General features: G+C 37.6%; 1 protein-coding gene, 1 long non-coding RNA gene and 1 pseudogene across 3 annotated transcripts; 2 read left to right on the top strand and 1 right to left on the bottom strand.

Annotated features, from left to right (window-relative positions):
* The first annotated feature begins 1,172 nt into the window (after positions 1-1,172).
* Positions 1,173-2,213, top strand: LOC18593268 (uncharacterized). Its single transcript, XR_001928631.2, has 2 exons — positions 1,173-1,526; positions 1,649-2,213. It is a non-coding gene; the product is annotated as an uncharacterized LOC18593268 (long non-coding RNA).
* Positions 2,214-7,171: 4,958 nt separating this feature from the next.
* On the bottom strand, positions 7,172-22,006 carry UPL1 (LOW protein: E3 ubiquitin ligase-like protein). 2 transcript variants are annotated; one of them, XM_088808138.1, is made up of 16 exons: positions 21,608-22,006; positions 20,381-20,476; positions 20,095-20,301; positions 11,974-19,920; positions 11,587-11,904; positions 11,141-11,342; positions 10,779-11,065; positions 10,370-10,665; positions 9,092-10,220; positions 8,848-8,994; positions 8,640-8,720; positions 8,308-8,533; positions 8,083-8,222; positions 7,901-8,007; positions 7,645-7,817; positions 7,172-7,542 (listed from the first exon to the last, which is right to left on the bottom strand). In XM_088808138.1, exons 1-15 carry the CDS (start codon positions 21,638-21,640, stop codon positions 7,715-7,717), a joined length of 11,319 nt encoding a protein of 3,772 aa, XP_088664264.1. In that variant the 5' UTR covers positions 21,641-22,006; the 3' UTR covers positions 7,172-7,542; positions 7,645-7,714. The 2 variants fall into 2 exon arrangements, with proteins under 2 accessions (XP_088664264.1, XP_088664263.1); XM_088808137.1 differs by having other exon boundaries at positions 11,974-19,923.
* A 3,548-nt stretch (positions 22,007-25,554) lies between these two features.
* LOC18593270 (protein IWS1 homolog 1 pseudogene) lies at positions 25,555-26,520 on the top strand (annotated as a pseudogene).
* Positions 26,521-26,993: the final 473 nt, after the last annotated feature.

Here is a 26,993-nt window from a genome sequence, read left to right on the forward strand (position 1 = left end):
AAGTTTTTTTCCTTCCTTTGATTGTGACACATGAAGCTTCCTCATTGTTTAGTTAGGTTTCTTTATATACACACACACATATATATATATATAATTCAATCATCATTTTTCAAAATCTGATTTTCCTTTCTATAAAACTTTTTGTTAAAATTACGAGTCAGTTAGTAAACAATACGTGGAAATAAAATGTGATTCAATAAATCATAAACAATTATTTTATATGTAAGTTTCCAAAAAATTTCATAAGTTAGTTTACGTACGCAATTCCTTTCCGTGTATAAAATAATAATTCGAAATTCCTACTTACAAAGAAATTGCCTTCCCTTTTTCCTTTGCAAGTTATACATGAGTTTCTGTTAACTTTCCTTTTTTTTTTTTTTTTTGAAAGGCTGTTAACTTTCCTTTTTTTGGTGTTAAGAGTTGGTGCCTCACATGCCTGTATATATAGCAAAGAAGGAAAACCCAGATGGTCATCCCATAAAAACTAGCTTTGCTTAGTAATCCCAACGGTTATGGAGGTAATGTAAGCATGCAGAAGGTTTCAGAGGAAGGGCAAAAGACAAGTTAAAGCAAAATTTGAAGATATCCCATTGCAGGGACAACTTTTGCTTTAACTTGTCTTTGCCCTTTCTCTGCTATACTTCTTTAAACACTCAGAACTCAAGCAGGAGATTCCCTGTTTGCAGAGAAGGACAAAGACAAGTTAAAGAAAGAATTTGAAGCCATTGAGGAAAAAAAATTTTTCTTTAACTTGTCTTTGCCATTCTCTGATGAGCTAATGTTTGTGACCAAAACTGAACAATCAAAGCTGCTTTGATTGCAGACCTTAATTGCCTTTTCTTGCAGGAAAAGGTAGAGCTTTTATTATATGTAACTGTATATCTAAACTTATTTGTTCATATCTGTATTTGTTTTTATATCAGCAAAACTCATGTAAATAGGGAGTAGAAGTTACATCCATATCATTTCAATGTTAAATTTTACATCATTCAACTAAAAATTTAATTACTGATATATATATATATATATAAGTATTTCATTTCATATCGAATTTCGGGATAATTTAAAATTTAAATAATAGGAGTTTATTTTATTACATTGAATGATAGTTTTTATATGATTTTTCATCCCTTTTAAAATAATGTAACAGGATTTTAAATATTGGTCCAAACTACTGTGTTTTTAAAAGACAATTCTACCAAACTCCCAAATAGCATCTTTTAATAATTGTGGAGTCGTCTGCCATGGTGGAAAAAGAGATTCAACCCGACCCGTTTACTTCATTTCCGTTTACTTCCACAGAAACCGCGTTCCTCACCGTGTGTGGGAGATGGGTTTTCCTTTCTTTGAAACAGCTATATATATCCAATGCAAGGCAAGAAGAAATGCAACCCAAGGTGAAGATATGTGATCGAACAGTTCATCAGGGGTTGCATCAGGGTCCTGGTTTTCAGACCTGATGGAGAGAGAAGAAGGGAAGAGGCATCAAGAAAGCAAGACTTTCAAGCAAGAAGCTGTTCATGAAGGTACTGTCAGTTCGAAGAAGTCTTGCTGATGCATGCTATTTGGCTTATTCCTGCATGAAAATCGGACAAATTCTGGTGTTTTTTCTTATCTGATCATGTAGACTGAATTTGTTATTGTGCAGGCCTGGTGGAAGAAGAAAAATGAAGAGGAAAAAGAGGGGGTATAGTGGAGCAAAGAAGCATCAGAGAGGGCAAAGACATGTTAAAGGCAAAAGTTGAAGCCATTGAATGTAAATCTGAACAATTCCAGCACATATTTAGCATGCAGACATGTTAGACATTTGGTGGTGTTGTCTCAGATTCATAATCAAAGGCTTCAAAATTTTCTTTAACTTGTCTTTGCCCTTCTCTGATGTTTCTTTTCTTTGCTTATCAAATATCTTTTGTCTTCTTCTTTTTGGGTCCAAAATCATGCAGTTTCATATGTGTTGGAAACCAGATACCAGATATCTTTCACTTTTTATGATTTACTTGAGCAAGAACAGCTTCGAATCAGGAAGGTGACCATTGTTGGAAGGGAAGTCTGAACTCAAACCAGAAAAGGATGAAGAACCCACTTCCACCATTGAAGCAAATCATATCACATCCTGATCATATCTTGTTTGTATTTGTAATCTTATCCTTTTTCCGAACTTGTAACCTTATACTCAATCAATAAATATGGCAAGCATAACCCTTCAATCCAAAGTTCATCTGCTACTTATATTTCTTAACCATGGCAGCTTTTCTGTAAGAAATATGATCTTTAGCAATGGTAAATACTGTTGCAAAAACCCACCTTTTCCTAGTCAAAAAATCATTTTGGCAATGATATTTTGAGGTCCACCACAAAGCTGCTGCAATTTCTTCTGAACAAAGTGGAATTCTGTTAGTTCCTTGAAGTTTACAAATAAAAAGATTGTGAAGGGTACCCTTTTTGTTTCTGACTGCTTCCATGGTCAACCTTTGATCTAGCAAATTAATGGATTCCACTGTTCTTGATTAATGTGCTTTACCACTTATCATTAATCATACTTATCCTACTGCTCCTGGCATTAGTTACTTTAGATATAATCTCCAAGCTGCTAATTTACAAATACTTTATTATCTCTACTTCCCCATATTCTTAAATAATTCTCACAATTGATAACAAATAATTCCAGGATATTACCCTAATCAACCCAAACATTCCAGCCTGAATCACAACAACCATGAACTTAAACAGTATAGCTGCAAATATATATGTGTGTATATATATATATAGCCCAAGGGGGCAGTTGGCCATGTCATGAACTTATAGAAAAATTGGGTAATTTCACATACACTTGATTCTCCATTGTCAATGGTTTTGGTCACATGACCTAAAGCCACATACAATAAGAGTTTGAGGGGGAATTATTGGATGGTAATGTATAATAAGATAATTTAATTAATTTTCTTCCTCTACAATTGCAAAAATTCATTGACCACTAACTTTGAAGAATATATAGTTAGCTGCAGACCATTTTAATTAGTGCTAAAACAGTAAATGAAGACTTTATGCTGGGTTCTGTCAACTTTGAAAAGCACATGCATCACCATCTTTGACCTATTCCTTTTCTTGGAAGGATCAATAAATTCAATATATCAAGTACATATGAATAGTAATCTTAACTTTATGTAAATTATTTAGATAGAGGGACTCCAATTCCATATTTATAGACACTGTATATATAAGGAATGATTATTAATAGATTAATCTTTTGTTTTCTTTTCTAAGCCATGAGAGACTGATTTTAGTCTTCTTCCTTCATATATATATATATATATGGAAAAATTAAGGAAAAAAAAGAAGAAACAGAAACTTCTGTGTCTTTTCCTGTGGAAAATTTCTTTCCTGAACAAGTCAAGCAAGCACCAAGAAAGAAGAAGGAAAAGAAAGAAAGGAAGGAAAGAAAGGAAAATCATAGAAAGGAAGTAAAGGAAAAGCCATGCAAGGGACAACATCATTAAACAATGTGAAAAAGGGAAAAGATCATGTGAGGGTTTTGGAGGAGGAGGATTTTCCCATATTCTTTCCTGGAAATGAAAATGGAGAGAGAAGGAATCCATGCATGGTTTGTATATCTAACATTTCATGAAACAATTTCCATCAAACCTGGTGTTATTTTCCAGGGAAAAGGACCTAGCTAGGAAATTTTCTAGAGGGCGCCATGGATCATAAGTAATTAACTTTTTAAATGGAGAAATAAAGAATGTAAACAGGAGAATTTGATAGAAACCGTAGAATTAAATAATGGAACAAATCAATCAATATCATTAATTTTTAATCTTATCTCAGTCAAACATAAAACAAGCAGCAAGATTATACCCTTCTTAATACTTAATTCTAAAAGGAATTCAGTTTTACATTTCCTTTTTCCTTTCTGTTGAACCCAAAGAGAGAAGATTTAGATTAGATGGCTCCATTGTGAACCTTTTTTCCTGCATGTTTCCCTAAGAAAACAACAGAAAGAAAAATCTGGGTCTTGGGAAACAAGAGTAACCCAAAAAGATTGGGTTGGAATATTGATGATTTCTCATAGTAATTTTGTGGGGCTGATGCATGAAAAGGAACAAAGAAACAATCATAGAAGGGCCAACACAATGGACAGAAAATTTTGGTAACTTTTTTCTACTTGTCTTTGCCCTTGTTTGGTACTTCTTTTGAAGGATTAATCAATGAAAACTATTGACATGATTGCTTGCTTCTTTTCCCATGGATGAAAAGGTAAAGGATTTTGTAAATTAGAAGTAAAAGTATGTTGAACCTGCCATGTGAACTTCACAAACACTTGTTTCTGCATTATTAATGCTTTTCGGTATGACCAAAAACCACATACATAAAAGTTTAAGAGGGGAATTATTGGATGGTAATTAAGAGTAAACTTAACTTACCATATTAATTTATAGAAACTATGGAATGATTATTAATAGATTAATTAAGCATATCTTTTCTTCTCTAAGTCATCTAAGAATGACTAAAATCTTCTTCCCTCATATATATATATATATATATATATATAAGCAATTAAAAGAATGAACAGAAACCTCTGTGTCTTTTCCTGTTGAAAACTTTCTTTCCTGAACAAGTCAAGCAAGCACCAAGAAAGAAAAAGGAAAAAAAATGGAAGAAAAGAACAAAAAAGGGAAGGAAAGAAAGGAAGAGAGGAAAAGTAAAGGAAAAGCCATGCATGGGACGCCCATTGACAACAACATTAGAACATGAATTTGCCATAAATTCTAGGGTTTTTGGAGAGGAAGGGTTTTCCCATTAGTTTCCTGGAAAAGAAAATGGAGAGAGATGGAATCCATGCATATGGTTTGTATATCTAACATTATATGAAATGATTTCACATCAAATCAAACTTGGTATCATTTTCCAGGGAAAGGACCTAGGAAATTTTTAAGAAGGCCATGGTGATAGAAACTTACTTCTTCTTTTTTTCCTTCCTTTTGAACCCAAAGAGAGAAGTATTTGCTTAGATGGCTCCATCATGAACCTTTTTTCCTGCATGTTTCTCCTGAAAAAATCTGGGTAACTTATAAGGAAATTGTCTTTCCTATTTCTTTCTACTTTCCTACCTTCTGCAAATCATACAATTTCTGTGAGCTTTCCTTTTATTGTGTACAAGTTGGTGCCTCACCATGCCTATAAAAAGCAAAGAAGGAAACCAGATGGTTATCCAACAAAAGCTAGCTTTGCCTAGTATAGAATTCACTGTGTTTTTTTGTTGGATTTGCAAATGGAAGCTGATGTAAGCAGAAGGTTTCAGAGAAAGGCAAAAGACAGGTTAAAGAAAATTTTGAAAGTATCCCTTTGCAGGGACAACATTTTCTTTAACTTGTCTTTGCCTGTCTCTGCTATACTTCTTTAATTCTCAAAACTTAAGCGGGAGGTTCACTGTTTGCAGAGAAGGCTAGGACAAGTTAAAGAAAAGAATTTGAACCCATTGAGAATATTTACTTTTTCTTTTAACTTGTCTTTTCCATTCTCTGATGAACTAATGTTTGTTTCTCAATACTGTACAATCAAAGGGTGTTTTGATTGCAGACATTAATTGTCTTTTCTTACAGGAAAAGGTTAGCCAAATCTAAACTAATTTGTTCAAAAACCTATTAGATTATTTGCTTTTTTTATCAGCAAAACTCGTACGAATGGAGAGGTAGGTAGGCCTTACATTCATATATTGATTATTGCTCAATACTAATTTTGTGGGGCTGATGCATGAAAAACAACAAAAGAAGTGATGACCAGAACATGGGGGTAACTTTTCTCTAACTTGTCTTTGCCCTTGTCTGGTACTTCTTTTCTCAAAGCAGAAGGATCCATCAATCAAAATCATAGACATTACTGTTTTTTCATGGATGAAAAGGTGTAATGTTTTGCCCTTATAATTCCACTAAATGTTGATGCTATAAGCTACCCACCAAAGTACCATGAGTGGACAATATTGCTTCCTAATGGCTATACATCTACCTCTGAAACTACATTACAAGATTAGTGACTTCATATTATGCCTGGGTTGAGTAATACATTATGCCTCAGGCTCTCATGTATCAGTGCTGTTTTGTTTTGCATGATCAGTTCATAGATTGATGGAACTCATGTATGGTCTGCAATGTTTAATATAATCATCAAAGGGGATCAGATGTTTAGTTGTAGGAGTTATCTGCAAATCCTATCCTCGTCAATGCAACAACAAAGGAATGAATGAACGCGCTGTCTTTCCAAGACTGATTCCATTTACCAACCTAATCCAAGTTAGATGTTTGACTAACATTGATATATTAATGAGCAAATGGTACTAACAAAGAGACTAAAAAATTGTCTGGATTCCTTTCGTGACTACCTATGCAGTTTGACAACTTCAGCCTGAGTTGGATTACATTTCACCATCATACGTATACTTTCCGCAGACTTCTTCTGCACGCATTTTTCCACAGACTATACGTGTCAGGTTATGGTTGATGTACACTTGTACGTGATTGAAATCTTAATTTATTTGACAATTTAGGGTTTCATTTGGGCTTTTTGGATAGTTTTCTCACAAGCTTTCTGCATGCATTTTTCAACAAACTACGTGCCAGGCTTTATGTTTTTCCTTCCTTGTTGATTCTGCTATAGAAAGTCACCAATAGTCCTATGAAGGAAGGTTTCCAACAGACAGAGAGAGAAAGTAGCTAAAGCAGAAAGAAAGTCACTTATGTCAAATTGCAGAAAAAGAAGTATCAATGGAAGGAGGGGTTTGAGACAGAATATTGCAGACAATGAACACTTCATTAGAGGCCGATTGCTTGAATCTCATGGTCCCAACAACCCTGGCAAAGTCAAGGTAAAGATTGAAGAACTAAACGAGGGGCAAAGTCCAAGCTAGAGAAAGGGTTTTTGAAGACATTGAAAATGGATTAAAAGTTCTGAAGCACTTGGTAGTGGCTTCAGGTTTTTCTCCAAAACTGTCTCTCCCTTTACCAGGGATCTTCTTCATCAGAATTTTGGGCAATAACGCCGGCAGTGATGATTTTAAACATAGAAACAAACTGCATACGGAAAAGAATAAATCTTCCTAGCTATTGTTTAAAAGATATGGAGCTTTCTAGCTTGACTTCTTAAGAGCATTGAAGGAAAGGGAAAAAACAAGGTGGGATGATTTAATATGAACAATCACTAGCTTATTAAGAACTAAGAAAATAGTCGAGGACATGCGCTAATCCAAAAAGACAATTAGCCATGTGAGCACTTTTCAAGAATTAGAAAAAAAAACAAAACTAATATTAACAATAGAACCATCTTCGAGTGCTCCCTCTCAATCACTTGACACGGCAAAAACTATGAAAAGAATCTCATTTTTCCTCTGGGTTGGTTGTTTGAGAAGCTCGCCAGTAGTAATCAAAGGCACAAGCATCATCCCCTCCATTTCTGCTGCATTGGGCATCCGGAATCCTATTTCGACACTCTTAAGATCAGTACCTTTTCCTCCCATTATTACGTCTTCATCGGCCCAAATCCATCAGGCTTCTGCTACATAGAAACAGAGAATGAACATTCGATAAATGACCAGATTCATGGTGCATTTAGACACGGGCATATGACGTTGAGGAAGAAGGATCTTATACTGACATGTACAATGTAGATTTGTAGATGGATTATAGGTGCTGCTGAGACAATGTCATCATTATACAACATTTGTTCAACCAAAGCCAAACCCTTCACTAGCTTCGTGGATAGCAAGCAGCAAACGTTCCTGAAGCTGTTCCTTGGAGGTATACTCAGGAAGGTCTAGTTGATTAAAGCTGGAGGAGCAACAATAAAAGGTTAAAACAAAAAGAAAAGTACGGAAGTTGTACAGATAGATGGCGACAAGAATTATCCTCACCATGTATGTGCAGAAGGCAGCCGCTCAGGAGCTCCATATGCCTTGTGAATCTGAAACCTTTGTGGACCAGAGATGCCCTGCAATGCCTTAAAACCCTCCAATGGCACCTGCAAACACAATAAAATTGGTACGGATGCCAACCAACAAGAACCCAAGCCATTTAACACAATCAAAAAAAATACCTTTGATGTTCCAGTGACAAACTGCAGCAGTCTTGCCATGTCCTCTTTGTTAAAAGCTTTAACAACTTCCCAAAACCATTGAATAACAGGAGATGCAGCTGTGTAGCCGGTATACTCAGTGTTGGCCTTTAGATCATCCACTGCAAAATAACAATATTGCTCAGGTACTTGAAGAAACACAGGCAAGCTCAATGACAAGTAAAAAAGCATAGGCTGTAAGCTTACAATCAATTTCAGGAAGTCCACTGATTAGTAGCTCAAGCTCTTTATCGTTAAAAATTGAGATAAGCTCCCGTGGCACCAATTCAGTAAATCCCTCAAGGAAGGAATTGATCTGAGGACGGATAGCATTTGTCAAGATATGATCAGCAACAAGGTCTACATACTCGTGTTTTGTTTCTTCAGTAACTCTGATATTTCTTCCTCCAGGTTTAAGCTCATAATCAGTAACCTTTATCAAGCAAACAATCACAACAATTCAGAAGATATGGGAAAAAATAACAAGGATGAAAAGAAAAAATCTTGGAAAAAAAATTCATTGTTCAGCATTAACATACCTCAGTTTTTTCATAAAGTATGTGCTTCTCTTCATCAGCATCCATGCTAAACGTCAGGTCAGGTATGTCACTCACATCGTTCTGAAATAAATAAGACCATTAGAGAAAGAATGAGAAATTAGTCCCTTCCAATGCACATTGGCTCCAGTGCACTATGCGAGAAGTCAGTTAAAAGAACCAGGGGAAGAAATTGCATAATTAAACCAACCTCTAGCATCCACTTCAGATTCTTGTAATAATCAGGATCAACTGCCTCTATATCATGGTATGTCACCTTCACCCCAAGTATGTGCTTGTAGAAGGATCGAGTAAAATAAACATCCAAAAGTTGACCATCAAATAATGCCTTTGCCACCTGCATATATGATTCACAGATTAAAAAAAGTAAGAAAAGAATTACTGCAAGATCACAATAAACACCCAGCTCAGAACTTAACAGCCTTGTGACTTACCACGCGGCCGACAAATTTGAAGTACGATAGATGCTCAGTCTGGTAAACAGAATTGGAATTTGGCTGGAAAGTTGCATTGTTCCCCACAGTAGTAAAAAGTAATGCTCCTTTGTCAAATATAACCCTTGACAATAACTGATACCATTCTCTTGTCAGACCACCAGCATCAATACCCTCTTCACCTTGAAACTGCACGTTCAAACGACCCTTCAGATCCGGAGTAGGCCGCATTCTTAACTGATTGTAAGAGTCCTCCAAAACATATGCACGCCGCACACTTATCCGCAGTGGGCCAGCAAGGTGCTGTTCATGCTGTTGCCTTATTCTTGAACGGAAATATGCTCTTTTGTTATCAAAGTCAATCAACCTTGGAGCTTTCAGCAACATAGAAAGTGATTTTTCTAACAAGCCAGGATTCTGCCTGACAAAAGCATTCAGAAGTCTGCGATGCTTCTCAGCAAACCTTGCAAATGTCACAGAACCATCAAGCTTCTTCTGAGAATCCCCACTGCACTTGGAGGATAAGGAAGCAGAACACTCAGCAGACTCTTTTACTTCTCGGGCGGTCACATTTACATGATCTTGCTGCATGATAGAATGATTTGCATGTAGCTTTTCACACAAAACAAAGAAAGCCTCAATGAAAGGAAGGAGTCTCTGAGTCCCAGGAGGAAGTGGTGATGATGAAGATGTTCCCTGTACATGCTCCCCAACATTTACATTAGATACAGTTGGACAGAGTGAGCTCTGAGCCAGCTGTACCTCAGTCATGCCAATACACTCACTTAATTCTTCCCACAATGGCTCTAATGACACATTTAATTTCCACATGGTAGCTTGCTCTTCCTGTTCACGATCACTATCCTGTGGTGTATCATCATCAACATTAGCTGAAGCGAGTGAGCTAAGCACTTGTAGCACACGCAGGATTGCAGCTCCTGCCATGGACCCTGCACTCAGACCCAGCATCTGTGTATTCCTCAGTGTAATCAGCTCATTGACAGCCGAACTACTCAAACCATGAGCTAATTCTGAAAGCTCTGAAGTAAAGAACTTGCGATGTGTCACAGCAACTGAGGCCAACTTCTTCAGCACCTCACCAGCTAACATATAAACTTTATCTGACAGCCTGAACAAGAATATTAGAAAAGGTCAGCAGTGAAAAAAAATAAAAAGATATTCCAGGGCGACCATGGGAGAAAAAGGAACAGGAAGTTAAAATCCTAAGTAGTATCAATAACTTTAAACACACTCTGAGATAAGCATCAGAATTAATACCCCTCACGACCAAGAAGACTGCATAAATTGCGCAAATCAGACTCCGGCAGCTGCAAGAATATATTATACAAATTGACATTTCTATGGCCACCAGATGCAGAGGATTCCGCATTGGTCCGTTTATCCTCTTGATTAGAATCTGGTTCTGACAAAGAAGGGTCTTTATGAGCATCACCAGAAGCTTCATTTGTGAGCTGGTTATGGGAATTTGAATTATCAACTGCCAAATCGGAGAGTGACCGGCTTTCTAATTTTGATGCTGCTGTATAGACAACTGCTTGAAGCACACCCACAACCTGCATCATAGAAAACCATATTTAACAATAGGAACAAGCCAGGATATTATCACCATACCAGTAGCACTGACAGCCATAGCTAATGGGTGTTAAGATGTTTAGAAGAGTACTACCTGCTCGAGATGGGCAGTGCTGTGCAAAAACAGCGGCCGATTCAAGAGCTTAAGAAATAATATTAAAGGAACATTTCCTTCCTGAGAGTTTCCCAAGGTTTTTGACGCATCTCCATCCATAATTTTCTCCTTGCCTTTATCTTTCTTGGTTTCTGAATATTTTGGGCTCAATGGCTCAGAAAGAATTGAGGGATCAAAGTAAAACAACATATTTGCAACAGCAGAATGATTTGTAGCCAAAAAAGTCAAAATCTCGAGAACGCGACGTAGTACAAGAGGTGGAAGACCTATTGCAACAAAATTAAAGGTAAGATGACGAAACAAACACAGAAAGGTGCAATTACATTAGATGAAAGCATTACCATCAAACAACTGTGACCGGCCATAAACAGCATTTGACTGGCAACCATAAAGCCTGTGGGAATTTATTGTTGACAAACCATTGCTTGAGCCTTCAGTTTCAGATTTAATCATATCAAGCAAGAGCTTTACCAAAGTTGCTCTTGTAACACTATGCGCACAAAGATTTAACAGAAGCCTCTGCAGAAGGCCTTTCCCAAGGGGCTACAAATAGACAATCAAAAAACCAGTGTGTTAGAAACATACACAAATGTTCAAAATTTTCACTGACTATTTGGACAAGCAACATTACAATGACACCATAATCTTCCATAAACTAAAACTAAATATTGCATTTGAAGCATCAGTTTAATGTTAAAGTTGTCAGTCTACAACCACTTTGACAGATTGATCAGAGCCAGCAAGCTTGATTGACCATTGAACCATGAAAAACAGTAAATCGCAATACCTGCGCTAGCCGTAGAAGGCGAATCAAAGCTTTCAAAGAATTTGCATTCAAAAGAGGCTCCCCTTCAATTTCCTTCACTTTTAAGCTATCTGAAATGGTAGAGCCTGGCCTTCGACCTAATGTAACTCCAACACCCCTGTCCATCACTGTCTGCCTATCCAATCCCAAACCATTCCTCCGATTATTTAGCCTGTGGCTACCTCCAAAAAGACTACGTGCCTGGTAATGACTCATTGCTCTGTCCCTAAGCATTTGAGCTTCAGCAAGTAATGAAGAAGGTAATGCTGACAAAACTGCTTCTGAAGAAGTCAAAAGCACCTGGAACAAAGGCCAAAAAGAGTTATTATAGTTCAGTTAACAAGGAGGAGAAAAGTAAACTTTGCGAACCTCTTCACGCAGATCAGTAGGGAAGGTGGCAATGATTGAAGCGTTATCCATGTCCACAGGTTGACCCTCAGCTTGCTGAGCAACTCTCTGCGCTCTTTGCTGTGCTAACACTTCTGCTTGAATGTCCGGCGGAAGAGCAGCTAAAAACTCAGGATCAATGTCATCTGCTGAAGGCGGCACATAAGTTGGAGGTTGAACAGATTGAGCTTGTTGGGAAGCCAAAACTTCTGCCCGTAGATCTTCAGGTAGTGCCTCCAAGAAGGTAGGATCAATGGCATTAGCACCAGTAGCCTCATTGTTAACACTAGTTTGGTCAGCCTGATTAGCATCCTGAGCATGTAGTATGTTTTGCAGAGAAGCTGGCTCCTCTGCACCAATTTCAGGAGGAACAGATTGCTCAGTTTGGTTCCCTTCAGCATCAGTTGCATTCATGTCAACATCAATACTTTCATGAAATGAAGACCCATTAGAGTCACCAGTATTAGGCATCTCCAAACCAGAATCTGCCAAACCATTATTACCTGCCTGACCATCTGCTCCTGACAACGCATCAGCACCCACGGCCTGTATGGAGAGGTTTCCAGGCACACCAGAATCCCCTTCGGGCAAGTTAACCATTTCAGGATTGGGCTCCACTTGATCAGCAGCATTGCCATTCCCTTCCCCAATTTCCATGTTCTCATGCTCATTTGGTGCATTGTTCAATGAAAGTGGCTGAGTTAATAGCTGTTCATTTGCCTGCATAGATTCAGCCATATCACCAATGACAGACTGAGGATTTAGCTGCTCATGGTATGAACCACTTTCAACCGTTGGATTAAGTTCATGTGAAATTTCATTGCCATTTTCTTGCTGTTGATCTTCACTATGCTGACTACTGGCATTATCTCCCTCTAACACAACCTTGCCATCATTTGATGCTGGCGCATCAGATGGTTGCATCTCCTGGATTCCAGAATTTTGTGACTGCCTTTCGGCCAGGTTGTTGGCTGGAGCTGTGCTGCGCAAATGAGATACAAACTGTTCCTCTACTGCCTGCGCAATTGCTGCAGCTTGAGCACTTGCTTGCGGCTGACCATCATCAGTCCACCGTCCATCACCAAGCCCCCTTCGCCCTGGCAGATGCAATGAGTCCATGCCTACAGAATAATCAGTCAAAGGTGGGGGTGCTGCACTACCCAATCGATCACCAAACAGACTACTTGGTGCATGATCATATGGCAGAACAGGAGCATCAAACATGTAGAAATGAGTAACATCAAAACTTCCAGATGAGAGAGCTTCCAAATCCCTGGATGTATTCCCACCTGATGACCACATTGAGCTTAAGTCCCCTGACTGAGATGGTCTTAATAGAAGAGGATGTTGAAAGCCATTTACTTCTGTAACAGAACGCTCAAAGGAAGTCCTACCATTAGATCGTCTGCGTTCAAAACCTACTGGCCTCCGAAGACCAAAGAGATCATCCACATTCACGCCTTCAAAAGGTTCAGCAGCAACATCAATCAAACCACTTGCACCTCCAGGTTGACCAAGTACCTGCAAATGATCTAACCCATCAAGGGCCTCCCTCCACCTTACCTCTATAACGCGATGCTCATGAAAGTCATCATCTTCTTCATCAATCATGTCATCATTATAGTCATCTCCCAAACCAGTATCATCATGGTCCTCCACATCAGTATCAGCTAGAGACATCATTCCGGCACCATCTTCTGCTATATCCTCATCCTCATCCTCCCCCTCATCATCATCCTCATCATCCTCCCCATCATCTGCCATGTCATCATCCTCATCACCCATATCATCATCTGCCCTATTCTCCACCCCGAATGTCATCTCAATTTGGTCAGTATTGTGTAACACACCACCTTCTTCCATTTCTTCACGCATGAAATCCATCCCAAGTTCCATGGGTCTGTTGCTAGCTCCTGTCTCCTCTACTTCAACTCTCATATCTTGCTCAACAGAATCATTACGGTTTGCATTGTGATTGCCTTCACTTTGTGAAGTTCCTTGATGTTGCTGTTGTTCAGTCTCCTCTGCATCTACAACTACTTGTTGACCACCCCCATTCTGATTGTTCTCTGTGGCCTCAGCAGCAGATACTGTGACCTGATCAGCATGTCTTCCATTTGAAGATGATGGCTTCTTCTTGTTAGACCCTTCAGACTTGAAAACCTGCTCATTTGCATTAGCAGCCCTAGTAAGGCTTTCCAAGGCCTTGAGCATCAGATTTACAGTTTTGGGTGCATCAGGATGATCCAAATCAATCACTTCAAGAATGTTAGTTAGACATTGAACCACTCCTCCCTCAATCATGCTTTTTGCTATATCTGGGGAGCAGCCTGTACCAGGTAAGTTGCTTGATGATGAGTTCTTTGACAAAATTGAATATGCCAAATCAGCAAAAGCAAAAACCCTTTTATCAGGCACCAAGGTGCTTTTCATGGAGTTGCTCTCCAAATTTGAGAAAGAAGATAAGGCTTTCACAAGTTCATTAATCACCCTTTTACGACCTTCACTGGAACGACCACATAGAACCACCAGAAACCATGAAGCTTTTTCAGACAACTTGTCCCTCCATTCATCAGGCCCTGCAGATTTATCAACAGATAGTGGAAGCAACCTATGTAGAATATGATGAAGAATGCCAGGGCTTCCAGATGCATCCAATTGATTAGAACCACGAAGTTGACCCATTTCTGAATCCCTTTTCAATATGACCCCTACTGCATGTACATACATTAAAAGAATATCACTCAATAACTTAAGAACAAAAGTCACCTTGGCAAGTCCTGCAGATCTTTCAGTTTCAGACTCCATTTTTTTTGTTTCATCAACCTTTGATTTCCCCTTCACCTTGCTTGCAGGTTCATCAATCTCCATCGAACTTAAGTCAGTGGCACTATCTTCCTGGCCTTTAGCAGAAGGATATTTCAAAACTATTTCAAGAAGCTGATCAATCACTTGAGCAAGATTGGCTGGAACCCTTTTGTGGCCTTTGGAACATCTACCTGTTCCATCATTCACCTTATTCTCAGGAATTCGCACAGATTCATTTGAAGATAATCCAAGTTCAGCACCAGAAGCTTTTGTTTTGTCCTTATCTCTCTCCTTTTCCTTCAATAGAACTACAAAGGGCCTCCCCCCTGATGACTCCAACTGACAAACCGCAGCTGCAGCTTTCATAAAAACCACAGGATCTCTGCAGATAACAGGTGCCATTGATGTTAAAAATGTTCGAGGTGAAACACGGCCAGCATGCCTGTTTCCACTTAAAGTCTGTCTAATCTCCAATTCCATAGCAGTTTGCAAAGTCTGAGGATCTTCAAGGAGATGTCTGATAATGGACGATGCAACAGTATCATAACCAGGGAAAAAACAAGTTCTTGGAAGACTAAATAGAGCAGCTAAGCCTCCATTCTCAAGAAACTGCAAAGCTAGAGCATGTGTCTTTGTCAAGCGAGCACATAACTGCAGAACAGCCTGCATGACCATTGCTGGAACATGCTGTCTGATTAGGTCACAAGCAACAAGCAGCAACTTGTGACTCTCTTCTATAGTCAAGCAACCAGTAGATTCACCCAATATTTTCTCAAATGGAGTGATAGGTTCTTTCTCATTAGCATCCGAAGCTAATTTTTTCTCTGTCATTGATTCTGGACCTGACAAAGAAGCATGCTCCCCAGATGAGTCAGGCTGAGATACTGTCTGAGTACCCTCCGCCGTGTCAGGAAATATTCTCGGACGAGACTGCAACATGTTATCCAAGATCAACAGTAAAGCACTGATACATTTTGGTGCCATAATTTCATTCCCCAACTCATTTTTAGCCTTGAAGTCCATCAGGATATCAATAGCAGCAGGTACTATACCATTCTGTGCAGCAATTTCTCGTGTATTTCCATCTTCGGATAGAAGCAGTGCTACAATATGAGATATCATACACAATGCACTTGAATCTTTTGAAAAATCCAGTGGACAGAGCTTCAGCTGTTGAATAAGAAAAGATAGCACTTTTGGACGATCTTCTCCTTTGTTACGATTGCAAAGAGTTACAAGCAAGTCTGTCAATGAAAATGCCATATTATCACTACTCTGGAACAACTTCACAGATGCACTGAGGATATCATCAATTGGAGGTTCTGCAGGCCGCCCTTCTTCTGTAATGACATCCATTGGCTTGTCAACACTGTCAACTTTGGATGTCTCTGATGAATTTCCAAGTGATAGAGCAAGTGCCCGAGCCAATTCATCATCCTCTTGCACAGGATCCTCAGCATGACTAATCAGCCACTCCATGGCCATTTCAACACTATTTGTTTCAACTCGTCTCAGTGCTTCCTCAGCCCTAGCCCTTGAAAAACCCATCTCAACAATGGTGGCAATGGTACCTTCATCAGGCGGTGGGGGCATGAAACGCTGGTTTGTACTTCCTGAGATGCCGCTGCGATTTCGTCTCACATCTCCAACACCTGAGTATACATGCATGATAATCGAAACAACAGAAGCCACAAAACCAGGACTACAATTAGGAAACATAGGATGGTTCCAGATAGGTAGAATAACATCCAGCACCTGACACTGCAGCATACGCACAAAGGTTTCTGGGTCCCTAGGAACGGGGAAGAGCCCAATTGACAAACCTGCAGCAACTGGCTGAACAAGCAGCTGAGTTTGGGATCCAGAATTCCCAAACAGAAGTAAAGTAGAATTAACAAAATACTCAAGCACACGGCAGTAGCATTGTAACGTTTCAAGCAGCCATGTACCGTGTGAGAATTTATTTGCTTCACCTGCCTTCTCATGTTCAATACCTGGTGTAGGAATAGAGTATGGTAGTGTCCACAATAACTGACTAGTAGCTTCAAAGGTGGTAAGTAGCTCCTTAAATGTTCCATGGACATAAAAATTATTAACCATTGCTGTATAACATGTACGCCGCCTGCTGTCAAATGTCAGTGCTCCCATGTCATCAACAACTTTTCCAAGGTAGCGACACTTGACTGAAAGGGATGTATCAAGACCCGAAGATGAAGAATACCCAGAGAAACTCAGGGCCTCAAGAAATATTTTAGCCAGGGCCATACCAAGGGTCTTTGAAGCCGAACTTAATGATCCTGCATCTGCTCTACGACGGTTTGGTGAGGTAAACCCCTTCACAAGAGCTGTGAAAAAAGACCGTAATGTGAAAGCAAGCTTGTTAAGAATTTCTATCACAAGAAGGCCAGGACTTTTTGTTTTCAAATCCTGGAGAGATGACATCTCTGGTAGATTGTGAGAAACTTCAGAATCAATATTTAAAGCCTCCAGGTGTCGACCACTCCTTCCACCCCTTAAACGGGACAATCCATGTCGACTACGACGGTGCAAACTTTCACCAGAACGGACAACAGAAAGAAAGTCTCGTTCTGCACCCCACAAAGACTGAGGACCATTCCTAACAGAAACAGGGTTCATGTATCTCACAGCTGGGATACTGGCATCATCATCACTTTCTCTTCCAGCAGCAGCATTTGATGGAGCTGCATCTGGACTCTCACTTTCTTGATCAGCATTCCGCTTCTCATCAGCCATGGAATCATTAGACAAAGAAATTTGCCATATTATTTCCCTGTATGCCCTCCCAAGATCTTTCAATACATCAGCATCTGCAGTGCTCAACTCAGAGACAACACTGGTAGTGCCCTTCAGAAGAAAGTTGGAAAGGGACAATATACCTTCAAGACTAGAAAGAGATCTCAAAACCTTAGTCTGGTTTCCGGGTTCAACCATGGCTAGCTGAGTTCCTCCAATAGAAACTAAAAGTTCATTTGTTGACTTCAGATGTTCTCTCAGGAATGAACAAACTGCCCGAGCCAGCGAAGCAGAATGCTGAAGTGAAAAGTTCTTGAAGGCAACAGAAATGCTCTGTCCAACTGATGCTGAAAGAGGCATTAAAGGCAAGGTAAACAACTGTAGGCAAGCATCAATACCCTTCTTTTCAACAAACATCCGGCACGTGTCAGCATTCTGAAGAATGGTTTCGAGTAAACGGCCCACATTGCTTATACAATCAGGAAGAAACAATTCAATATTCATCAAAGAAGCATCAGAAGATGACTCAGCCATTTGCTCTGAGCTCTCAATCCTTGAAGATTCCCTGTCATCTTGCTGACTCAAATTCCTCTCTTCAGCATCAGTTTCCATGGGAACAGGGGCAGAAGATTCAGCAGCAAAATTTGAAGTGTCAACACCAGATCCAATTCTCAGTATGACATTCAAGATCTCAATCACCATATCCACTCCAGGCACACGCAATGAAGAAGCATGGCGCATAAGTTCATCCAAGCCACTTGACAAGGAACCAGGAGTATCTCCAGTAAGACAACGCAAATATGTTCTAGAAGTAAATATCTTGACAAAGCACCTCAAAGCATTGCGGTCTTTCACAGCCTGAAGACCATTAGTATTAAGACACAAGGCATCCAAACATTGAGGTATGCATGTTATGGCTTCTGCAGAGCAGAGAACACCATCCATTAGAGCATCTAGGAAGGCAGATGGAAGACCAGCTGCCTCTAAAACAGAAAAGCATGTAGGATCCTTGTGAATTAGATCACTCATGACAGTTGCTGCAAGTGCAAATACTCCCCCACCAAAATCTTTTGCTCGTCTAAATATGATACACAAGCATTGTGGCAACAAACTCTCCTCAGATCCATAAACACGAGCAGTGTTTCCAGGGGCATATGTTCCAAGAGATATAGCACGTAATAAAGCTTTCATGAGTAGCCGCCGATGATAGGAAACTAATGCTTCAGAATATAGAGGCTGCATGTTGTCAAGCTCAGTCGAAGCACCTGCAACTACTTGTGAACTCCTCCCACTACAATCAGGATCTTCAACTTGTTGCTTTGGACTGCTTTCCACATAAGAAACTTCAAGTTTCAAGCGAGAGATTGTATCATCTAAACCACCCAAGTCTCTGAACAATGCAGCCGCAGGATTACTATAATCCATGAAGGCCTCCAGAATATTGACAGCTGTACTGACCAAATGCAGATGCTGAGGATCAGTATCTTTAAGCAGAGGTAGAAGAGTGGGGATAAACCCTGCTTCACGCATGGCCGAGCAACCTGATGATGATGAAACCAAAACAGTGACAAGAGATAGCAGAGCCTCAGCAAACACAACAGACCACTTTGATGTATTGCTCACAACAGAATCAATGGCTTTCTGCATGAGGCTGGATAGGATACCTCGGTGTCCGCCAGATGTGACAGCAGTCAATACAGTAGGTTGGCGGGACCGGTCTTGACAAAGAGCAACCAAAGAAAGCAGACATAAAATTCGAATCTTCTCGGGAACTGCATCTTCATAGCTCAGTAAAGTAACTAACTCGTTGACAAACTCAGGCTCATTATTGAAGAAAGAAACTAGGTCATCAGCATCACTGCTTGCTTGAACAAGAACAATGAAGGCATACAAGCGAATGCGTGTATACTGCTGCCGAGATGTAAAGGAGCCAAAAGCCCTAGCAAATCGCAATCTTGACAATAAAGAAAACCTTAAATTTGTTGGTACCTTATACTCGCCAACTAATTTATTCAAGAGTTCTAAATCAGTCTCTGGATGAGTGTTGATGTTAGGTAAATGAATAATTTGTAAACCTTGGGTTGAATGTTCTGAGGCAGAGAACTCATTTGATGCATAAAACTCAAAATGGAGAGTACACCCTAGATCATAAGCAACTGTATCACACCCATTCTGTATAGAACATGCAATCAATCCTAGACCCTCTTCTTTTCCCCCCCAACCTTGAGCAAGAGCAAATAACTTGGAATTCAAAGATGCATCTCTGATAGAGTACTTTCCAATTGTTTTCTTCAAGAATGCAGCTAAAGTTTGCAAGCAAGCCTCAACGACATCAGCATCAGTAGATGCAAGCAAGGATGAAAGATGCTGCTGCAAAAAAGTGAAAATGATTGGTATATTAACATGTGACTAATCCCTCACTTGGAAAGAAATGCTAAAAGATACCAGGACTGTAAAGCATACAGTTTCACTAATATATTTTATAAAACAAAAAATCAAGTGCACACTACATAATGCAAGATTCTAAGACCAAAAAAATACCTCATAAGAGCTATAAAAATGCTTATTTGTGCAGTTTTCCAAGACTATTCTTATAACACGAAGAATTTGAAGAACTGCTTCCCTTGGGAAAGGTGGGTCAGATCCCAAAAAATTATCCTCAACCTGCAAATCTTTTCTTGATTTTATATGCTTCTCAAAAAATGTATCAAAATGGTTAAAAAGCTCAACCCAATGATGAAAATCTCCCTGCAACAATAACAACAAAGCGTAAATAACTGCATTACAGAAACTACAACAATTTATAAGATAAAGGTTATAGAGGCACCTTATCAAACTCCCAAATAAAATCTTTTAGGGGTTCCTCTATATTCTCAAGCGGCACAGAAGTGACACTATTGATGAAGGATCTGATTTTGGGAGGCTGACGCAAATCAAAAAGAACAACAGTTACTTTAGGTATAGGCATCAATAAATTCCAGGATATTCATATCTTACTAACATAAACAGATGACAAAATAAGTAAATCAAAAGTGACTGCGAAAAGAGAAATAGACACAAAGTAATTAGAAAAATACACCAATGCCAATAACTCAACAGCCTGAAAAGTTTTTTAACTGCATTCTTCAAGGAAACGACATAAGCATACCTCAAAAGGAATAAATTTTGTTTCCATAGCTCTCTAAAAATATAACCTCAATCCTCCGCATAAAACCATTACCAATAAATATAGATTACTCATCTTTCAACAATCAATCCTCTTAGCCAAAGTAGCTATACTTTTATACTATCAAAATGTGAATTAAAAACTGTTATGAGATCACTCTATATTCTATCCAATCGGCTAGCCCCACCATAGCCTCCTGTTTGACCATGAAACTAGGACTTACATGTATCTCCTTGCTTTTTGCAAACATCAGACAGGATTACACCAACAACAAATGCAAGAAAACTTATTTTATTCAAATTACTCAAATGACACTATGATAGACCATGTTGCCAATAAAAGGTCAAAAAGAGAAAGCTCAATTTTATTTCAAACTTAGTTATTTATTTGATACCATATAATTCTATTTGCGTTTTTCAAACTGGAAATTTGCATCAAAGCCCAAACAATATTTAAAGGCCCTTTCATTCAAATTTCAAAGTAAGTATTTAAGTTCATCTCACTTCCTATCATTTCCGGGGCAATCAATCAAATAGAGCATTACTTATTTATGCCTAATTTACAAGGTATCATCCGAAATTAGAAAATGCTTCCAGTAATTTCAATATATATATATATATGAACTATTTCACTATCTCAACTAGACTATTATATCAAAAAGAGATAGAGATAAATAAAAAATCAAAACTTTTCCACTACTAACGAACTCCAACCAATCAAAAACTAATCTTTAATCCTGATCAATAATAGAAATAAAAAAAAAATCAAACTTTAAAGCATTTTAAAAGCTTAAACAACACCCAAAACATCAAGAAAACAAACAAATTAATAAAGAACACTAAAAATACAATTAAAATGAATTGAAAAATGAATTAACCTCTTACTTACCACTTCTAAATACCTCCTCCGTTTAAGCTTCATATTGAGCAAATACAGAACATCTCAGGAAGGTTACGATTTTCAAGAATCGATCAATTCTCAAGGCAATCGAGAATTGATCGAAGACTTAAAAAGAAATGTAGAAATTGAATTAAAAAAAGTTAGGGCTTTTTCCTCTGAATTAACACTGTTAAAACTATCAAGAATCAAAGGAGGATCCTGAAATTGGGAGGAAAAAGTGGGATTGCTAATTAGAAGGGAATATGGGGACAAAGGTGGGACTTTGCGATCGGAAATTAGGGTTTTTATGAGATCAAAGAAAGAAAGGAAGAGAGATAGAGAGAGAGAAAAAGAAGAGGAAGAGAAAAGAGAGAGAAGTGGAGAAGAATTGTAATAACTGGAGAAGCTATTAGAAGGAGTGTCTTGTAAATATTTATAATGGAACAGAAAAATAATAATACTATGAAAAAAAAATAAGAGAGATTGCTAGAACAAAATAAATTAAAAAGGAAAAAATAAAAATAAATTCTTTTTAAATTTTTATGTAGGTTTTTTCTCCAAAAATATTAAATTTAAATAATTTTTTCATGTTGTATTTTGTTGAATTTCATAAAAATATTTATTTCAAGAAAATAGACATATTTTTATTGCTAAAGCAAAATAAATTTTTTTAAAAATGATTTTTTTTATTTTTTTGTTATTTTTTTTCAAAAATATGAACTTCAAATTATTAGATTTATCTAATAAAATTTTTACATTTCATTTTATTGAATGTCATAAATATTTTTATTTCAAGAAAAAATATTTTTTTATTGCAAGAACAAAAAAAAAACATTTTTAAAGAAAGGAAATTGTTTTTTATTTTATTCAATTTTTCAAAAATATGATCTTCAAACTCTTCAAACTATTAGATTTATTTAATAATTTATTTTTTATATTTTTTTGTTGAATGTCATTCCTATTTTCATTGCTAAAAAATAATTTTTTAAATAAGGATTTTTTTTATTTTTTCAAAAATATGAACTTTAAGTTATTATATTTATTTAAAAAAAATTATAAATTAATTGAATGTCATAAAAATATTTATATCCCAAAAAAATAAATTTTTATAATAATAAAATACTCTTTAAGGACATGAAAGCTACTCTCTCTCTCTCTTTAGCTTTCTTTGAGAATGGTAGTTGCATGTGTCTGTATTAATTCTTTTAACTTATATAGAACTTGTGAGTGGTTATCATTTTTCCTTTTTTTTTGGTACTTAAAACAACTTAATTAAATGCTAGTTCTATATAAGTCAAATTATTATTTCTCATAGCTAAATTTAATTTTAATTAATAGTGCAAGTAAATGTGACCATAGTCCTAATTATCAATTTTATTAAAAAATAATAATGTAATTATAATTATGAGAATTGTAATTGATATATATAAGTTTTGTTGAAATTTATAAGAAATTGGATTTTTGAAATATTTATTTATTTATTTAAGAATGGACTAATTGGAAATTTTGATGAATTATAAATAAAAAATAAAAAAAAAGTCATGCTTTTTTCAAATTTAAAGTGAAATGTACTTTTGTAAGAAACTTAGTAGGGAAGTTAAAAGTTGTGGAAAGCTTGACTCTTGACTCTTGGCCCCCTCCCAACTTTATTCCTTTAAATAATTAAAAACCCAATTCTTATTTTTTTTAAAAATGAATTTCAATTTGTTATATAAAAATTAATTAAAATGAATATAAAATACCAAAAAGTAAAAAAATATAAATAAAAAGCGCATTTTTATTTATTTTATAATTGTTTGCATGAAAAGGATTGGCTTTTCTTTTGGCTATACATTAAAAATTGATTAAAAAAAGTAAAGGAAAGGTGTCAAAGAGACAAAAGGGCTAATAGTACCATAGCTTAAGCAGCATTTTAGGCAAATTATAATAGAAAAATGGAACTTTGGGTTATAAATTTGCCATGAAATAAAAAAAATGGAACTTTGGGTTATAAATTATGCTATGAAATAACATAAAAATTTTAGTTTTTAATATATTATCTCTTTCATTACATATTATATTATATGAAATTATTTCACAAAATCAATCCTAATTGAATCAATAGGAAAAAAGATGGAGTTTGGGGCTCACAAGGAATGAGACAACAAAATGAAAGTTCTTAGTTTCTTTCATGGAAATTGCTGGTTTAGATATATCCCATCTAGCCCCATTGATAAAATATTGGAACAACTGTTCCTGTGGGGAAGCAGATTCCTTGAAAATTAATTAAAGAAAAGGGGGGGCAGCAATTAAAGCAAAGATTATTCCTTTCTTCAGGTCCAATTCATACTTGGGAACTTGATCCAATTTCTGACATGCATGCATTAGAATTGAGCTGTTTGAGGCTCAGATCCTTCTAAAGAAGAACTGGGTGTAGTTGGACTTTGCCTGACTAGCCCAACTCACAAAAAGTCTAGCCTCAGCCCCATTGCTTTGTGGTGCTACCATGAGTGCAAAATGGGTGGTTGGATTGCTGGTTGTTTTACACTTTTACAGGTCATGGACTGGCCTGCATGTAAAACAATGTGCAAGGTTCCAACCCATTTGGACATTTCTGTTGTTTTTGTCAGGAAACAGATTGGTTTAAGGGATGCATAAGTTGGAAGTCTACCCCCAGCCCCATTGCTTGAGCTGCCACCATGAGTGCAAAATGGGTGGTTGGATTGCTGGTTATTTCATACTTTTACAGGTCATGGACTGGCCTGCATGCAAAGCAATGTGTAAGGTTCCAACCCATTTGGCTATTGCTGTTGTTTTTATCAGGAAACAGATTGGTTTAAGGGATGCATAAGTTGGAAGTCTAACCCCAGCCCCATTCCTTTGAGCTGCCACCATGAGCACTGCCTTTTTGGTAGGGAACACTGCAATCTGCTCTCACAATGAAAGACAGACTGCATGTTGTTGTACCAATGCTGATGTGAAAACAACAAGTTTCAACATTATGACATTTTAATTAATTCCTTTATTTATATGATAAAATAAATTACTAACATTGTTTAAAATTATAACTCAACATGATGCATAATAGTATCATTTGTGAAGTTAAGCTTGTATATCAGAAATTAATTTAAAATTAAAAAAATAATGGATGAAACTTTTAATATATTAATTAACAAAATAAATCAATAATTAGCAACATAACTTTAATCAAAAAGAAAAAATAATAATAATACAAAAACTTTAATCAATTAAGAATAATTAATATTTTTTTGATGTGATACTAATGCATATAAAAAAACTCATAAAAATTAATTAATAATAATGCTTTTTAATTTTTTTTTAAATTTCCCACCATTTCTCATCTTGACTCTTTTGTCTTTCTGACTCTGTTTCTGCCCACTCTCCTTTCCATGGCTGCTCTTGTCATTACAGTTCTCTTCCTTCTCCAACATCCAAGCAGGAAGCAGCTCTTTCCCTTTCCTCATCCCACGGCAGAGGCAGAGCGAACCCAAGCAACCACCATGATCCTCACAGCCTCTGCTCCAAGTAGCAGAGCAGGGCAAGGCAGAGTCAGAACGCCACACTGTTTGAGGTTGACAAGGGGCCATGGGAGCTATGAAAGAGCACTCTTTCCACACTACCCACAACTCAAAATATGAAGAAAAAAACTGGGTCGTTTTAAGTGATTACTATTTCTTTATTAACTTGAATTAATTCCTTCTTTTTTACCTTGCTTGAACCAAAAGCATGAAGGTGTTAGAGTTTGACGTGTTTTGAAGTCTGGGATGAGTTTTGTCTCTAATTTGAAAATTGAAACTTTCTAAATTTTATTTGAAAATTAAAACTTCCTAAATGTTAGGAACTCTTATTACATAAGGATTGTTCAGATACCTATAAATACTTGTTCGTGCAAGAACCTGAAAGCAGTGTGACAATGCAAAGTTAAAGAAAGAATCTTACAGTTTATGATCAGTGTGATGGGCGACAACCGTTTTTCCCGGAAGGATTGCGTCATGAAAAAGCAGAGCGTTGTGGAAGGAAAGAAGAGGGAGAGAGGGAAGGATGATCCAGAAATCAATGCCATGTTCGATGCTGTCAAGAGGAGGAAGAAGGTCGAGAAAAGTTCTGAAGAAATCAGCCTGTTTGTCGAGAAAGTACTGGCTGAGCTCACGATCGTGGCTGAAGACGATGCACAACTCAACAGAGAAGGCCAACCTGCCATCAGCAAGCTCATGAAGTTGCCATTTCTCACCGACGTTTTTTCCAAGAAAAGCTTTCAGCTTCAGTTCTTGGATCATGGGATTCTTACTCTCTTGAAGAACTGGCTAGAGCCCCTTCCTGACGGCAGCCTGCCCAATGCCAATATCCGTGGAGCAGTTCTGAACATCCTGGCAGATTTTCCGATCGATTTAGAGCAGCATTACCGACGAGAGCAGTTCAAGAGGAGCGGTCTTGGAAGGGCGATTATGTTCCTATCGAAATATGAGGAGGAAACAGTTTCCAACAGAAGGGTCGCTAAGGATTTGATCGACAGATGGAGCCGAAGCATCTTCAACAAGAGTACAAGGTTCTCTGACCTGAGAAACGATGATGATATTCATGTTCCTGTGATGAAAAAGCCTGTGAGCATACCTGCAATGGTGGAAGTAAAGGCTTGTGATTTGGACGTCAGCGTTGCCAAGGAGCAGAAGCTAAGTTCTAGACCATCTTCTTTGAGGCAACATGTTACAAGGCCCGAACCAGCTTCACTTGTTTATACAGTACGTCCCCAATCTAAGTACAACCCAGAGATAGCCAGAACTTCTGCTAGACAACAACGAGTACAAGGAGACTCTCGCCAGAGGATAGAGCAGAGGTTAAAGCAGTTGAAATCATCCAGAAAGAAGCCGCTGCAAGCTGCAAAGCTTAGTGCTGAGGGTCGTCGTATGCTCCTAAGTGTGTGATGTGAAACAAGTTTATATGTGTTCTATTAGACCTTCTTGACAGTTTTAGCTGTCAAAGTAATTTTCTGTAAATTTTATGTTTTTATCAATGAAGTTAAGAGTTACATAAACAGCTTGCTGTAAATCATACCAAGTTACATGATGATAACTCGATGAGTCTTCCCTTCCCCTACAGTTGAATAAAATGCCCTGCAATCCTTATCTGGAAACAGATTGGTTTAAAGGATGCATAAGTTAAAGTCTAACCCCAGACCGATTGATTTGAGGTGCTATAGTGCAAAATGGGTGCTTGGGTTACTGGTTATTTCATACTTTTGCAGGTCATGGACTGGCCTGGATGTCAAACAATGTGTAATATTCCAACCCATTTGGCCATTTCTGTTGTTTTTTATAAGGGGACAGATTTGGTTAAGGGATGCATAAGTTGAAGTCTAAGCCCAGCCCCATTGCTTTGAGCTGCCACCATGAGTGCA

This window comes from Theobroma cacao, chromosome 7, assembly GCF_053813885.1.
Source record: "Theobroma cacao isolate CCN51 chromosome 7, ASM5381388v1, whole genome shotgun sequence".
NCBI classification, from domain to species: Eukaryota; Viridiplantae; Streptophyta; class Magnoliopsida; order Malvales; family Malvaceae; genus Theobroma; species Theobroma cacao.

Bases quoted from the DNA above. Each gene is read 5' to 3' on its own strand.
- UPL1 (XM_088808137.1), bottom strand. From the start codon at position 21,640: ATGAAGCTTAAACGGAGGAGGTATTTAGAAGTG. The intron at 20,477-21,607 runs GTAAGTAAGAGG...GATTTGCGTCAG, and splicing joins GGAGGAGGTATTTAGAAGTG to CCTCCCAAAATCAGATCCTT. The intron at 10,666-10,778 runs GTAGTACTCTTC...TCTATGATGCAG, and splicing joins GCACTGCCCATCTCGAGCAG to GTTGTGGGTGTGCTTCAAGC.